A 16996-nucleotide genomic window follows, 5' to 3' on the forward strand; every position below is an offset into this window, starting at 1 on the left:
CTTAGTGCAATTGCTGGGTCAAGGAGCACCTCTATTTTTAACCTTTTGAGGAACCTCCATACTGTTTTCCAGAGTGGCTGCACCAGTTTGCATTCCCACCAACAGTGTAAGAGTATTTCCCCCTTCTTTTCATCCTCACCAATATCTGTTGCTTCCTGTGTTAATTTTAGCCCTTCTGACTGGTGTGAGGTGGTATCTCATCATGGTTTTGATTTGTGTTTCCTCTAGACTCAAAGGAGCAGCTTTGCTAAGGCATATATCATTATCATGATGGAAGGAAAAGAGCAAAAGCCACACCAGACATTGTCTCCTCATGTGGCTGCTAAGACTAAGCATGAGATATATTCTCCTACATTCAATTGGCAAAAACAAACCATGTGGCCAAGTCCAATGCCATCTCGCTGAGAGGTATACATGTCCCACAGGGCAGCACTGCTAGTCACATGACAGTGCATTTTTACATATAATTGTCTTAGGGGAGAAAACAATGGAATCATGCAACCTATCACAAGATAAACTTATTTTTGCAATAAACTTTTTTTTTTAAATTCAATTACCGTATGACTGAGCAATTCTACTCATAAGGTATATAGCCAAAAGAACTTTGGGCAGGTATTCAAACAAAAACGTGTATACAAATGTTCAGAGCAGCACTATTCATGAAAGTCAAACAGGGGAGACAATCTACATGTCCATCAACCCATGAATGGGCAAACAAAATGTGGTGTATCTATGCAATCAAATATTAATTCAGCCATAAAAGAACAAAGTACTGATACATGCTACAATATGGATGAACCTCGAAAACATTTTGCTAAATAAAAAGAAGCCAGACACCAAAAAAACCACATATTGTGTTACTCTATTTATATGAAATATCCAGGAAAGGCAAATCCATAGAGACAGAAAGCAGACTGGTTGCCTGCCAGTGAAGGGAAGGGGGCGGATGGTGAGGAATGACTGCTTAATGGATACAGAATTTTTATTTGCTAAGAAAGTTCTGGAACTAGACAGTAGTGACCATTGCCCAGTATTGTGAGTCTACTTCATGCCACTAATAAATGGTGCACTTTAAAGTGGTTATGATGTTGAACTTTATGTAATACATATTACCCCAATAAAAAAACTGAGATTCTAAATAAATTAATTTGACAGTTCAAATTACTTTAAAATCAGTAAATATTTATTGAGCACCTACTATGAGCTAAACACTGAATTAAAGAGAAGTGAATAATGAATGCATAAAAAAGGGTATGATTTCTGTTCTCAGGGATGTGAATTACAAGTTAGTAGTGGTATGTCTGATTGTGTACATAAGACAAGGTAGACTGTATCTGGAAAATAGCAATAATGATAAAGGAGAGGCTAATTCTGAGTAAGATGCATTGTGACAAAAAATGATTTAATAAGCTTAAAAAATAAGCAGGTACCTTATCTACATGGAATCTATGCATTAATTTTCATGGGCGGTTTATTTAGTTTTGGGGCATCGTGATGCTTGGTTTCTGCCCTGCCAATGAGACCAACAAGGAATTAATAGGACATGGCTATTGACATAGACCATCTCACCACACTGACTATTTATCAGTCAGCATTGCCCTGCTGTGTCCTTGGCCACGAGTCTATTTGAAAGGTACAGACGCCACATGCTAAGAGATGAGTCCTGATACCTTCTCTCAATACCAGCTTCGATCCCGTCAGAATTTCCACCTCTTTCTGTACAAGTGTGAGGCTACAGTTACGAAGATTCCAGACGTCCCCAGGTCAGAGATTGCGTTGGTATATATACTGCAAGACATCAGTAATCTCTGGTCTAGGGGTATTTGATCTTTCCTGGTTCTGGCTCTTTTTGAGTGCCTGAGAATAGCTACAGAAATGGCATACCAACAAAGGTATACAAGTTATCAAGTGACTTGAGGAAAATCATAGACTTTCTAAAGTGAAGAGCAGAGCCTATAAACACATAGAAAAGGCTGTGGGACTATTTGTTCTAATAGAAATCATGATTCTGATTTATAGGTTTCAGGTTGAGGACAATATGTTTTAAGAGCACTGACATTGAGTGGGTCTGGGTTCAAATTCCCGCTCTGCCACCCACAAGATGGTTATTTAACTTCAGCCAGCCTCAATTTCCAAATCTGGAAAATGGGTCTCCGTTAAGGTTTACATGAGATACTGATATAAAGAAATGGAGTTTTTCACCTGGCACATGAGAATTAAGGCGTGCATCGTAAGTGCAATGATTATTTTATATCGGACCAATTGGTTTTTAAGTCAGGTGCTTTCTACACCTTTCTAGAACTACATGTAGAGCAACGGCTCTGCAGCAAAGGTGTTTTTATTCCTGTTTTGCCGATCATAAGACCTAGAGAAGCTCAGGGAATTAACAAGTCCAAGGTCTCATCACTACCAAGTCTGCCCTCTGGATTTTCCCCAGTCTATTTGTGCTCTAGTTGAGTCTTTAATTGATTTCTTCAATCCACTTCTTAAGAGGAACTCCTGTTCTCCCCACAAGGCTGAGAAGAGAGTGCTTCTTGGCACACGAAGGAAAGCCAGTATTTGGATGCAGCCAACTGGGTGGAAGACGACACTCCCTCGGTCACAGAGACACTGCTCTTCTAGTCAGCAGGCCTTACAGACAGAGCCACGGGAAGGCGGAAACACCTGTTCCTGTCAGTGCCACCCAGGCCCTGCTAATCAGACAAGAAAGGCCCTAATCACAAGCCACCACCTGGGCTAATTCTGCGGAGGACTCACCCCAAAGCTGCTGACTAGAGCAGGCACTGGCCATAATCCCTCTGCGTTCCACCCCGGGGTCCCAAGGACACATGGAGTGATGGGGGCGGGAGGGCGGGCAGAGGGGCCTTTATGAAAAACGGACCTAATCACATCCTGCCCCTTCTCTTCTATTATTGCAGTTGGGCAGGGCTTATTCCCATTCTCCTCACACCTAGGAATGTGTTGCGCTGCCTCAGAGCTCCCTAGAGGGAGTAAAGAAGACTTGGAGCCCAGGAGACAAGGAATGAAAAGCCAGGAGAACCTTGGGAAAGTGACTTTATCTCTCTGAGTCTTGATTTCTCCATCTGTATAATGGGGAGCATGATCCCTACCGCTCAGTTGGTGGGAGGGCTGAAATGGCTAACAGGTATAAGCACAATGGCTAAGAGGGAGTAGCAGCTCGAAAACTCATCCCGTTAAACATGTCTACACTCTGTTCCTCGTTTCTACTACTTGTCATGGGATGAGTTTGGAAATAACCCTCTTCACTCCATCATTGATGCCCAGCTACCGAGGAAAGGGGTGGTACACTCTTCTCTTCCTCAGCCCCTCCTCCTGCTCACCCTGCCCTCCCTCCTTTACTCTCTTCCACTCTTCCTCCTCCTCCCTCAAGTCCCTTTCCCTCTTCCTCTCCCACTCCTCCCTCCTCTCCTCTGCCCTCCTTCTTATTCTTCTCTCTCCTCTTCTCTAAGTATCCCCCCTTCCATCAATCATAAGAAAACACCGAATCATAAGAAAACACCGAACTGATCAAATACATACAGAGTTCCTATGTCCATGGCACTGCTGAACAGAATAAAAAGCAGAGCTGGCAAGGCAAAAATCCCTTCTCTAGAGAAGCCTATCATCTAATCTAATGGAAGAGATAAAACCCAAACCCAGACAAATATGTTGCAAGGTGAATAAAAACAAATAAATCATGCCACAGAAGAGGTCTTAAAAGAGGCTACTCGGAGGAGGTGGCATTTGGAAGATTAAGGGACATAACTCTTGCCTTAAAGATGTAACATCTGCTAGAAAAGGTGCACACACTTTTGAAGAAAGGCTGTCCCGTGCACGTTAGTGCAGCGGCTGGCCTATGGTGGGCCCTCAGCAAACGGTCATTAGGCAGAACCGAATCCAGTATGACGTACAAGAAGTGTACGAGGTCAGAGAGAGCAGAGCTCATTAGAAGCTGATCTGTTCATTTTTCATTCCTTTCTTCAGAAATTCATTTAATAAATATCCTCCGACTACTGTTTATGCATCAAGTTCTCTAGAGACAGACCGGTGATCCCTACCAGTGAGAACCTGGTTCTTGAGCTGGGGAGTCGCATTCGTAATAAGCTGATTATACTCTGGTGTGACAGGTCCCAGGGAAGGCGATGGGCAGGATGCCTGACAACCCGGACAGAGGGCGTAAGAGAAGCTTTCCGGAAGAGGTACAAGTCCAGGAACTGGGAGAGACAATGTGTACAAGGACAAAATCATAAAAAAAAAAAAAAAAGAAAGCAAAAAGATTAATGAAATGTAAAAAATTTTACAGGCCCAGAGTGAATGTGTGTTGAATGGTGGAATAACACAAAGACTAGAAGACGGGCAAATGTTGCAATACGTTGCCTGAGTGCCAGAGTGATAGAAGATAGAGCCTCGTCTGGGAGGAGCTGAGGTTTCAACCAGACACAAACGAAGAAAGAAGAAGGTGGGGGGGGGGGGAGAAAATGACCTGAGACCAAGTGAAATGTACCATTTTATTGTGAAGGTATGAGGAGAAGACTCTCAAAGTCCAACAGGTTCAGGTGGTCCCGTCTGGAAGCAGAGACAAGACGATGCCTGGGTATCTTGTTCCTTCTTCCCATAGCCCTCCCTGCCTACCCTCCCGTCTTTTAAAGATCCTCCCCTCCCTCCTGTCCATCTTTCTGTTTTGGAAACTGAGACGGGGCTAGTGACCTCGCTCCTGTTTCATTAAGAAAAGCATCACATGCCAGTGAGTCTAAGGTGTTGTTCATTGTAAAACATATCACGGTTTGATGGACATGAAGAAAAAATACCCTGCCAGTTAAACTATGACACACCATCAGTTATAGGAAACATTCTAATTTCAGAGACATTAAAATGTGAAAAATCATGCAACTGTTATCTGCAAAAAGTAATTAGAAGTACGTGAAAGTGTTCCCCAACATCCTATCTGGGATGCACACGAAAACTCTCCTTTCCCTCTCTTCCCTGGGGATGAGCTCCAGGCGCTCTTTTCTGAGGTATATAATCCCAGCCATACACGAGACCCTACTCATTCTTGCCTGCTCTACTATGACCCTAAAAGTATCCCTCCTGCTCAGAGAATCAATGTTTTCCTTTCTGAGGATCCCATCAGCATATAGAAGTTTTGTGGCTTCTATGTTAAAAAAAAGAAGAAAACTCACGGACTCCCCATCGCCTTCTGCTGTGGCGACATTTGTTGCATTGTTCCTCTGTTGTCTCTACATCCCCTTCACTTCCTCTCTTCCCATTCTCTCCTGAACTCATTCTACTCAGGCTTTCACTACCATAATTCCATTGGAAGATCCCTGTCAAGTTCACCAAAACCCCCCGAGCTGCTTAATCCACGACTCGGTTCTCAGTCCCCATCTTAATCATCCCATCCAGCAGCACTGGACACATGTGACCACAATCTCCTATTTGAGGAACGCTCTTTACTTGGCTTCCAGGATACCATGCTCTCATCACTCCCGAGCCACCTTCCCAGCCACTTCTTAGCTTCCTTTTCTTGTTCCTTATTATCATCCCATTATCCCAACACTTCAATATAAAATTCCCCGTGGCTCAGGAACTGAATTTCCTCTTTTGGTTTTTATTACCCTCTTCTCCAAGGTCCTCTCACCCAATCTCACATCCTTAAATAACATCTCTATGTGAATTTATATTTCTACTTCTCTCCCCAACCCCGACTTTCCAAATGCCACTCAGCATCCGCATTTGTATCTCTAATAGACTTCTCAAACTTGGTTCACCCAACTCTTCGTGTCTCATCAAAGGTGACCTCTCCCACAGTCTTCACCATATCAGTAGGGGGATTCCATTACTGTAGTTGCTCAGGCCAAACTTTGGGATCATGCTTTGCTTCTCTCTTTCTCTCTCAAGGCTTTCTCAGTCCACTACCAAATAATGTCAGCACTACTTAAAAATGTACCTGCGATGCAATCACTTCTCAAAACCCACATCACTGTTATCGTGGTCCTGGCCACCATTTTGTCTCACCGTGGTATGATAGCTCCTGGACTGGGTTCCTTTTTTGTGTTCTTGCCCTCTCTACAGTCTTTTCCACACAGCAGTCATAGTGACTCATTTAAAATGTAAGTCAGGTCAGGTTACTCCACTGCCTGAATTTGCAACAGCTTCTCATTTCATCCAGAGTTAAGTCTAAAGTCTTTTCCATGGTCTACAAATTTCTACATGACCTGTTCTTTCACCATCTCTTTGATTGTAAAGAAAATATATTTCTTTGTTTACTTGTTTATCACCCACACACTAAATATAAACTCCAAAATGACGGAGACTTAGCTTATTCATGGCTATATATCTAGCTCTTAAAACAATATCTGACATGGAATTGATATTCAATAAATATTGCTAAATGAATGAATGTATGAATGAATAAATTTATGGATCATCCTAGATTTCAGTAATATATTCTCTCTGCATCCCTTTCCACATCAGTGAGCTACTAAGGCAGAGCTCTGCTCTCTGTATACCTCACCAGATGGATGCTAGATTAAATTACATGACAATGTCGGCAAAACGCTCAATGGGCTTCTTGGAGAGAGAAGTATAAAAATAAGAAGTTATCATTATGCCATTAGCGTTATTACTACCAGTTTAGCTGTTGCTGTTTTGACTACTAATAGCCTGTGATCGTTTCTATGATCCTGTCGTTCTCATTCCTAGTGTCCTCCAATCCTCTTTCCTTTTTCCTCTTTCCTTCTACGTCTGCCCTGTTTCATGAAAAGCGGAGGAAACACCACCATGAGGTGAATGCCATTAGAGCGCCATTCACATCACCCTCGATCCACCAAAATAAACCTCCCTTCCCAGAATCCTTCAGTGGAATTAGGAGAGGAAACAGGAAGACAGAACACCAGCATTTTGAGAAGGAGAAGCTCTGAAGGCAGAGTGTAAGGGTTAAATGTCAAGCTCGATCACTCACTGAGTGACCTCTCTCACCCGTGTCCTCACCTACAAAGTAGGGACGTTCGTTTACGCCTTCCTCGGAGGAACGGTGTGAGACTTAAAAAGGTAATAAATGTAATTCTATGATACAATTAAATATAAGTTAAGATAAATAAAAACCGACAAATGAATACAAATACAATACAAATAAATTCGCACAGTCCCCAGGACCTAAGGCAGCGCTAGATCAATATTATCATTATTATTTCTGACTCCTCTACCCTCAGTCTGTGCAGCTGTCTTCTAGCAGGTCTGGACCACCTCCTGCTCTTTTATGTCTCTGCCTTATTCATTTCTTCTCCTTGCAGAGGATGTCAAGATGGAGCACATTATTAAATAAATGTTTAATAGATGCATATTATATACACAGAAATGCATACATATAAATCATGTGTGTACAGCACTATGAATTTTCACAAAGTAAACACATCCATGTGCTGCCATCCAGATCAAGAAACGGAACATTTTAAAGGCCTCCAGAAATCTCTCCCATCTCCTGTGAGTTTCTTATTCTTCTTCCCCAAGGGTTAATGCCCTCTGAGTTTCTAAAACAGTGCATTTGTTTTCATTGTTTTGACCCACAAAGAAATGGAATCATCACGGCATGTAAGCTTTTGTGTCTGGTTTCTTTTACTCAATGTTATGTTCATGAGACACTTCTATGTTGTTGCATAGAAAAATAGTTTGTTTTCTCCCATTTCTGTGTTGTACCTTATCATATGAATGCACGACAATCGATTTATCCATTTTCTTGTTGATGGACAATTGGGGCTCTTTCCATTTGGAGGCTATTTTGAATAAAGCTGCTATGAACATTCACCCCTTTTGGTGAACAGAGGTCCCATTTCTGTTGGGCACATTCCCAAGAACTGTAATTTCTGGGTCAAAGGACAAGGACATATTGAGGCAAAAAGAGTTTTCCAAACTGATCGTACTTATTCTCCCACAAGCAATGCATGTTAAGTTTCCACCTTTCTACACTGTCACTCCTTGATATCGTCATTGTTTTTCATTTGAACCAGACTGATAGCCATGTCAGAATACTGAATTGTGGCTTTAATTTACATGTTCTGAGGACTAGAAAAGTTAATCCACCTTTTCAAATGTTTATTTGCCATTTTAATAGTCTTGTTTGTGAAATGCCTGTTCATGTCTTTTACCCATTTTCGTGTCTTACTGGATTGTCTGCCTCTTTCCTGTTGGTTTTAGGAGTTATTTATGTATTTTGCACAAGGGTCCTTTGTCAGATGCATGTATCACAAATATTTCCTTCAACTCTACAGTTTGCAATTTTATTCTATGAATAGCAGCATCTGATGAACAGAAATTCTTAATTTTAATGTGGTTCAATGCATCAATCATTTTCTTGGTACTTAGTGTTTTTTGTATCCTAGTGAATAAATACAAGCCGATCCAAAAGTCATGAAATAGTCTTCTGTCTTATATTTAAGAAGCTTTTGTTTGTTTGTTTGTTTTTTCTCTTCCACCAAGAGAATATTATTCTTCTTCAGGTTTTTTTTTTTTCTTTTCTTTTTTCTATGACTCCTCTACCTAGCCAGTCTGAGTGAATTATTCCATTTCCTGAATCTCCATAAAGGTATGCATTATTTTTTACTATCTCTATTATATTGCATATTACCTTGAATCTTATGTATTTCCCTGCCCTTCCTCTCTGTCTCATCCCCACACTCCGTTCACCAGATTATCCAAATTCTTCCTGGTCTTCTCACTCAATTCTGGTCATGATGCCTGCTAAGTAACTCTGAAATTGGTCCATTTCTCTCAACCCCAGCTGCTACCTTCATGGTCTGCATCTGTGACATTTCATCTTCATTGCTGCAATAGTCCCATCTCACTGGTCACCCGCCACCAGTCTACTCCTGTCTAAGTAATTGACCACATGACAGCCACTGTGATCTTCCAAAAATATCAACCTTTTCATGTACCTCCTTTTCAAAAATCCTTCCATGGTACCCATTACCCTCAAAGGAGTGTTCAAGTCATTAATGTGATGCGGAGGCCTTCCAGAATCTGAAGGATTGTTTGGTCTCTCCCACCACTGGTGTCTCTGCTTTAACTCTTGAGACATTTTCATTTCCTCCTGTGCTCCTTTGTGAAGACCCTGTCTGCCTCCATATCCACACCCCTGCCTCTTCTTCATCCTCCAATTTTCATCCTATGCATCTTCTCTGACTCCCTAGTAGGTTCAGTCTCCATACTGTCTGGTACAAGGAAGCCCCAGGATTTTTCCCCACTACAGTTTCTTATGCCTATTATTGTTTGTTTAAGCCCATCTTCTCTGATAGAGTGAATACTTCCTTGGGACACAAACTGTGTCTGTCTTGTTCAGCACTATATCCTTATGCCTAATTCAATGCCAACATGGAGTCTTAAAAAATATGTCTATCTATACAGATATCCTTGAAGGTATCTCTATATACGTACATATTTGATGAATTGAGTTGAACTGATTGGTGCTCATGCACAGGGTTTAGCATTGGATTTGGTATGTGGTCAGGCTCTATAAATGTTGGGTGATTCACTGTCTTTATAAAACCCTAGAATCAGTAATGAAAAGGAATTTAAGACCATCTACTTCAATTACCCAACCCAATGGAATGACAATTAAACAATCTCCATAACAGGGACACCTGGGTGGCAGTGGGTTAAGCATCTGCCTTCAGCTCAGGTCATAAGCCGAAGGGTACTGAGATCAGGGCCTGCATCAGGCTCCCTGCTTAGGGAGCCTGCTTCTCCCTCTGCCTGCCACTCCTCCAGCTTGTGCGCTCGCTCTGTCTCTCTCTCTCTCTTTCTAACAAATAAATAAGATCTTAAAAAAAAAAAAAAATCTCTGTACCATTTCTACCAAATGCCATTTACTTACAACTCTCTGATAACAGAGTCACCCCCTACTTCAACAGAGCATTGCAGGTTTGGGCATGAATGTGCACTGGAAGATCTCTTTTATATGGAGCTTAAATTGAGATCTATTTCATCCCAGTTGAAAGTTGGGATCCTTATCATTTCCTGCAAGCAGATCACGTTTGGCTCATTTTATCCACATTAATGAATCTGACTATCTTTTCTGCAAGACAGCCCTTGAGGTATCTGCAGACAAATCCTACTGCCCCAAGTCAACTCTCTTGAGCTGTTCATCATAAAACAGCCTTCTTCAGGAGCACTGCAACTTCTTAGTCCCCCTTGAATTTAGATGCCCAGACTTGGATCCAATTCTCCAGGTGGGCTCGGACCAATCTAGAATAGGAAAAGGATATCACCCCCTTTTGGGTGGACGACATACCTCTAATAATGTAACCAATGGTGGACCTGGGTTTTGGAAAACTGAGGCTTCTACTGTAATTGCTTACTGAGACAAGGAACTCAAAATAAATTGTGGAAGTAAATATTTAGAATGAAAAAAGTTGGGGACACAGAAGATGGGGAAGCCCTGAACCTTGAGCTTCATTAGTTTCATGGCTAATCAGCCTCTAGAAGTCTCTAAGATCTTAATAACCTCCTGGTAACATCGTGTTAATCCCTTTTAAATTTACTACAATTGTAATTCACAGGTATCTCCACTGCCAACATGAACAGCGGGGCTGTCAAGTGCAGGTGGAAGCCAAACTTCCGGATTCAAAGGCTGCTCTCACTTCACAAGGTCGCCACAGGTAGCACAAGGAACTGGTAAGTTGAAAATCTTGGCACGCCCAAAGCAGATTGGTCTTTCTTATCTACTTTCTTATCAGGCTATTACCAAACCCACTGTCCACTCTTTTCTCTACTAAAGGGGACAGGGTTATTCCTCGCGTGTTTGAGGTTTTTGGTTGTGTTGTCTTTTCTTTGAACACTAAGACTCTTTCATGGCCTGAAATTCCTGGAGGGGTTTTCGTTCAGTGCTCCCAAGTGACACTACCAAGCCCTCCCTGCACCAGTTTCCGACCATCTTCTGTAACAGGAGCATGAATCAAAGGGTTGCCAAGGAACTAGAATATAAAAGTCATATTAGGCTCTGCTTAGCTCCACCTGCCAATCTCAACTGCACTTTCCTCCCACTGACATTCAGAATCACCTTTATCAGATACCTTTCTAGAAGGTCACGTTTTTAGTCTGCTCAAAGTTAAAGCATGCCATTTTTTTTTCTAACTATAAAGTTAATAAATGATCATTGTAGAAAAGTTAGAAAAAGAACTGGAAGCCTAAAATAGATCATCTACGACCTCACCACCCAAAGGTAACCTCTTTTAACATCTCTACATCTTTCCTTGCAATATTATTTTCCCTTATCCTTTTGCATTGTTCAGATCATGCCATATATTCGATCAGAAACTACCCATTTTTAAGTAAACACTAGATCAAATCGCTTTCATTTATTCTTGGAAATTCTTATACGTAACATTTTCATACCTGCCTAATATGATACTGTGTGGAAGCTACCTCATTGGCTCCGTCCCCTCATGTGGAAAATTCAGATCTTTACATTTTTGCTGCTATTATAAATTATGCTTTTTGAAATAACACTTTCTGTACTCAAAGCCTTGTCTGTTTTCTCCTGTATCTTCTCACTTCTTTATGATGAATTAATAGGGGTAAAATGACTATTTTAAAGAGTTTATTTTCCTTCAGGTCATGAGTATATAGGAAGCGCCTAACAGGGACCTGACATGAAAAAAAAGACATTTAAAAAAAAAATACATGTTTATATATATCACCCAGGTAATCCCATAATTGTTGCGTTCCTGCTAGCAGTGCCTGAGTGTCTGTCTCTGTACACCCAGCCAGCACTGAGTGTTCTCATTTGTAAACTCTAAAAGCATGTGCACACACACACACACACACGTATGTGTGTATAAATATATTAAAGATCACAGATGATTACCGAATAAGGAGAAAGAAGATTCCGCAGAACCAACAATGCTATAAAATGCTCCATAGTTCTTAGAATTCAAATAACACCTGCCAAAATACATTGAAAATCAAACACAATAATATAGGAAATTCTGATGGTAAGATATGAAACTTTAATATATATTAGGTCTGGAGCATCTATAAATAACACTGTTTAGACATTTTCATCAAAATAATCAGATAAGGCTCACATTTTCATACTTTATATCTGAAAACTAATTAATAACCATGAATTAATGTCCTGTATACGTTAAAATTTTAAAAACGCATCATATCCTGTCTTCATTTCCATATTCTTAGTTTTTATCGGTTTCTCTGTCTTTCTTCTTCTTCTCCATTCTCCCTCCACATCGTGCCTCCTCAAAATCCCCAGTGTCTCCTTCCCCTCTACCCTCTCTGGTCCCCAATTTCCATGGGCATCCTACCTTGAAGGTGCAGTTTGCTCTCCGTGCTTTGCAGAAGGACGGAACTCACAGAGTCCAGATTGTCATAGCTGTTACAGCCCAGAGGCCCGGTGCGTGTCTCTGTGACCTGCAGTGGACAATGAGGGTGACAGGTGTGAGACAGGTGCCCTTGTCAGACAGGGCCCAGCAGAGTCAGCCCTCAGTGGAGCAGAGCTGGCAGAGAAAGTGTCGTGGCCTCAGCCAATGGCACCTTGCCATAGCCAAGGCCACGCCTGGGCTATCACCAAACGGACATCAGGGAAGCAGAGCAATCAAGTTCATAGACTGGAGCCATCCCCTGGCTCTCATGTCACAAGGTCACTCTAAGTATGATACAAATTAACACACTGAAGCACTGCAGCATATTTCAAAAGCACGTGCTTTGAAATCAGGAGAATCCGCGTTAAATGCTAAGGGGGCTGTGAACTTGCTGTGCGACCTCAGGAAGTCAATCAACTTCTCTAAGCTTCTGCGACCCGAGGCTAGTAAATCCTTTCCAGGAAAGTTAGGCAACGAGGCATGATGGGCGGATGTGCCTGACACGTGGCTTATGTTCAAACACGGGCACTGTATTACCCCAAACCTCTAGAAAGGGTCATGGATACACACGCATAATTAGGTAAGAACAATGACATTATCCCCATTTTCTTTCTTTTTTTTTTTTTTTAAGATTTTTATTTATTTATTTATTTGACAGAGAGAGATCACAAGTAGAGAGGCAGGCAGAGAGAGAGGGGGAAGCAGGCTCCCCGGCAAGCAGAGAGAACCTGATGCGGGGCTCGATCCCAGGACCCTGAGACCGTGACCTGAGCTGAAGGCAGAGGCTTTAACCCACTGAGCCACCCAGGCGCCCCTTATCCCCATTTTCTAAAAGACGCTTCATAAACCTTGAAGTAAGCATGGTTTAGGATGAAAAGAGTTTTCTCATCCCTTTCACCTTGACTTTCCATGACTTAATACGATCATTCATAGGGTACTTTTGAGGTCTGCTTCCAACTGGGAAGGCACAACATCGGTTCTTGTGTGGCCTGAAGACAGCCACAGGACTCAGCACTCTCCCAATGCCAGTTGTGCCCTCCTCCGGCTGGGAAACTTTGCGTCAGTAACTTTCCCCTCCTCAGCCTCAACTTCGCCTCTACAGAATCCTCTTACCCACCTCAGTAGGTAGAGAGATCCTATTTGGGGAGTGGTTAGCACTTCAGAAACAGTATATAGAAGGAGGATTATTAGGTTTTGGTTTCTAAGCAATATATTCTTTTTTGGCATACAATCTTAACATAGATGTTATTGAACGAGACTCAAAACTACCAATTCATTTCGCTAAGGAGATCCTGGGAAAGAAAGCTACAGGCAGAACTTCCTCACTCCGGTCAGCTGCTAGTCTTAAACACAGCTGGCAGTGGGACAATTCGGGCCAGCTGGGTCTTGAGGTAGTGTCAAGAAATGGCAAGAAAAATCCAAGTCCCAGACTGAGGATGGAAGACAGTGGTGATCTAAGAATGGCTTCTTGAGTGGTCTCTGTGCAATTTCTCTGAGAAATTCCTTGTAAGGAGGCAGGCTGCACTTGCAGGGTGCACAAAAGAAGATTATCTTCTGACAGAGCTTCAATATCTCAATTCCACATCCCATCCGGGGTAGGGGGTGGGGGGGGGGTAGAGAACCATTTGGTGATAATGAAAACCAGGCCTTTGCTTCACTCCGACACTGATGGCTTCATAAAGATCTGTCTCTCTGTGGCGAGTTCCCTAACAACATAATCCCCCCCCAATAGAGGCGATTCTTCTTGGATAAGCTGGCTCTTTGTTTGTCCATCTGATTTATTTCTCTCTTTCCTACTTCCCTCCTCAGTAACTCACTCCCACATTTTTTCTTTTCTCTTGGTCAATTTCTAACACCTCTGCCTGTGTCTCCCTCAATACCCCTGCCCTACCCCCCCTCCCCCCTGGCCCCCGGACACACACACACTTTTTCCCTAGAGATATTTTTGAAAGTCTTAATATAAGGGTAGGTCTGTACTTAATTCAGAAGAAATTAGATCGAAGATTGAGGAGTAGAATGCAGGTATAATCGGGTTTCAGAAAATGTGAGATGCAAAAAATCTGCACTGAAACCCTGAGAAAAACTAATCCTTTATATATCAAAAATTCCTCCCTCGTTCTCTTTAGAAAGGTAATCCCTGAATTTATTGCATTTAAAATAGAACCTTTTTTTTTTTTTTAAGTGTCTCTGCTCTGAGGCACTGAATCGAAAGTCTAGAGCTGCTCGACTCAATGTGGCTGTTTAAATGAAAATTAATTAAGATGAAATAAACTTAAAAACTTAGGTCCTCGGTAGCCACATATCCAGGGCTCCCTAACCCCGTGTGACTAATGGCCACTGTCTTGGCCACGGATATGGGGCACGTCCACCGTCTTGGAAGGGTATACTGGATAGTGTTGGTGCAGAGGAGTAAGGGTCAGCACGTGACAGCTCTCATTTGTAAATAAAAATTGGCACACAGTCATACCCGCTTGTTTGCACACTGTTCATGGCTGATTTTTGTGTTACAGCTGGAGAGTTGAGTTGTGGCAACCTTGACCATATGACCTACAAAGCCTGAAATTCTATTACAGAAATAGCTGATGACTGGCCCAGCGAGTAGAATTCTGGTCCCTGTTCGGGTACTCTAGCTGTCTAGCCCTGAACAACAAAAAAAATGTTTTTAGCTCTTGGACCTCAGTTTCCCTATCTGTAAAATGGGGGGCAGTGAGAAATGAGATCAGTAATCTGCCTCTTGCTAGATCTAGATCCTTGCAAAAATCATTTACCCACCGTAGCCTCAGGTTTTTGTGGGTTTTTTTGACCTAGAAAGGATGCCTAAAAATCAATGACAGGATTGTTGGTAATTACGCCATCACCATAGCCAGGGCTGCCACAGCAGTACAAGTGGTCACCCTGATGGTAGTGCTCATGATCTTACAGGGTCTCTGACCACCTCAGTCAGAGCAGCTGGCAGGGGGCACGATTAGTGTCAGCTCCATGGGTGTGAAGACAGGGACCACATCGGCCCCTCGGGTCTCAGAATACCCACGTGCAGTATCGTTGTCTTAAGAACCTTCCACCCAGTCCACCCTCAAGCCTACCTTGATTGCTCCAGTTGATATCTGGATCTCATGGAGCCTCCTCATGGTGCCATCACGGTCGACAAAGTAGGATGACGCAAGCTGGTGCAGAGCTTCAACACTTTGGGTGGCATTCCCTGACTTCCTGTCGAGGCGACTTTTGTCCATGTACATGGTCAAGGCCTCCTCCCCTGCAAGAAAAGGAAAGAAGTTCAGGGAGCCTATTGAACTGTGGGGTGGGAGGAAGGCTTCCAGGGCCTGGCTGCTGACAATAGACTTGACCATCCCGCTGATCTTGCCCAAATTCCCTTCTACTTCTGAAAATCAAGAGCATGGTAAAAGAGAAACAGTCTAGAAGCGGCTGTAAGCACTAAGCCCTAGGAGGACAAGGATCATGGGAAGACTCTCGGTTGTCAAGTTCAACCTCCACCAACCCACCACGTGGTTCTCACCAACATCATCCACAACATAACCCACCTTCTCTCCTTGAGACTTAGCGTCTCCTTCTGTAAAATGATGGTTTTGCCCTGGATACTCCTTTCCTCCTCCTGTTTCTCCTCCACATCCAGTTCCTCCCCTTTCCTACTCTTTCCTTCTTTCCTCTTCTCCTGTCTCTCTTTCTCCTGCTGCATCCCTTCCCAGACAGACGGATGCATGGACAGATAAATGGACGGATGGCCGAAGAGGCAGATCGATGAGGTAGGGAAAGAGAAGACGTTCTTTAAAGACACATATGGATAGACAGAGGGAAAACTGGGTGCCTCAAAGAGAGCAAAAACTCAATTGTCAGATGACTGAGGTCGGGCACCATCTACACTGACCAGTGCCCTATTCTGTGCACAAAGCCCAGTGCCTGGCTATAGTAGATAGTAAATAGTTAATACATTAGTGTTTTTTTTAGTTCAATCGATAAATCTTCTCTTTCCTACAGGAGCCAGGCACTGTGGTTCTGCAAGCACAATGCACAGACAGGAAGCTGCATCTGGCAGGGACAGAACGTGGCAAGAAGGTCAGGTATAGGGAGGGAGATTAGAGAGGAAGAAGGGGAAGGTGGGGTGGAGCAACAGAGGGAGAGATGAATGCACAGATTCATATATTTTATTCCATTAAGTTTTCCTTTGTAATAGGTGCACAGATTACTAACAGTACTACCTTCTGATCCCTTTCATTTGAAATAAGATGCTTCATCAGAACTTCAGAAAGGGAGATCCGGAAATGCCTAATAAACAGATATGACCATTATGTGTCTGGTTTCACCTTCTATTCCCTGTGAACTTGAGATGTTTCTTAACCTCCCTGTTCTTCAGTTTATTTGTTAACAAAATTAGGGGAAGAATGGCACCTACTCCACAGAGCGATTCAGAAGAATAAATTAATGGGTGCTGGTCAAGTTCCTACAACAGGGTCCGGTTCACTGTCATCATGAAACTCGTTTCGAGTCGTAGTAAAAAGCAGTCTCTGGAGCAGGACCGCCTGGTCTGCACCAGCTGTATGAACCGTCACTCACCCTCCCCACCCTTCCACTTCTCCAGGTGAAAACTAGGGGGGCAGGGCTGTCATGGG

General features: G+C 42.7%; 1 protein-coding gene across 1 annotated transcript in view; it reads right to left on the minus strand.

Annotated features, from left to right (window-relative positions):
• Positions 1–16996, minus strand: part of LOC111146103 (BMP/retinoic acid inducible neural specific 1) — a 171476-nt gene that overhangs the window by 42495 nt on the left and 111985 nt on the right. Inside the window, exons 4-5 of the mRNA XM_022501493.1 lie at positions 15455–15624; positions 12315–12420 (exon numbers count right to left, since the gene is read on the minus strand). Of these exons, the coding sequence (XP_022357201.1) occupies positions 12315–12420; positions 15455–15624 (276 nt within the window). The remainder of the gene's footprint in view (positions 1–12314; positions 12421–15454; positions 15625–16996) is intronic.

This window comes from Enhydra lutris, unplaced genomic scaffold (assembly GCF_002288905.1).
Source record: "Enhydra lutris kenyoni isolate GAN:26980312 unplaced genomic scaffold, ASM228890v2 scaffoldscaffold13, whole genome shotgun sequence".
NCBI lineage: Eukaryota > Metazoa > Chordata > Mammalia > Carnivora > Mustelidae > Enhydra > Enhydra lutris.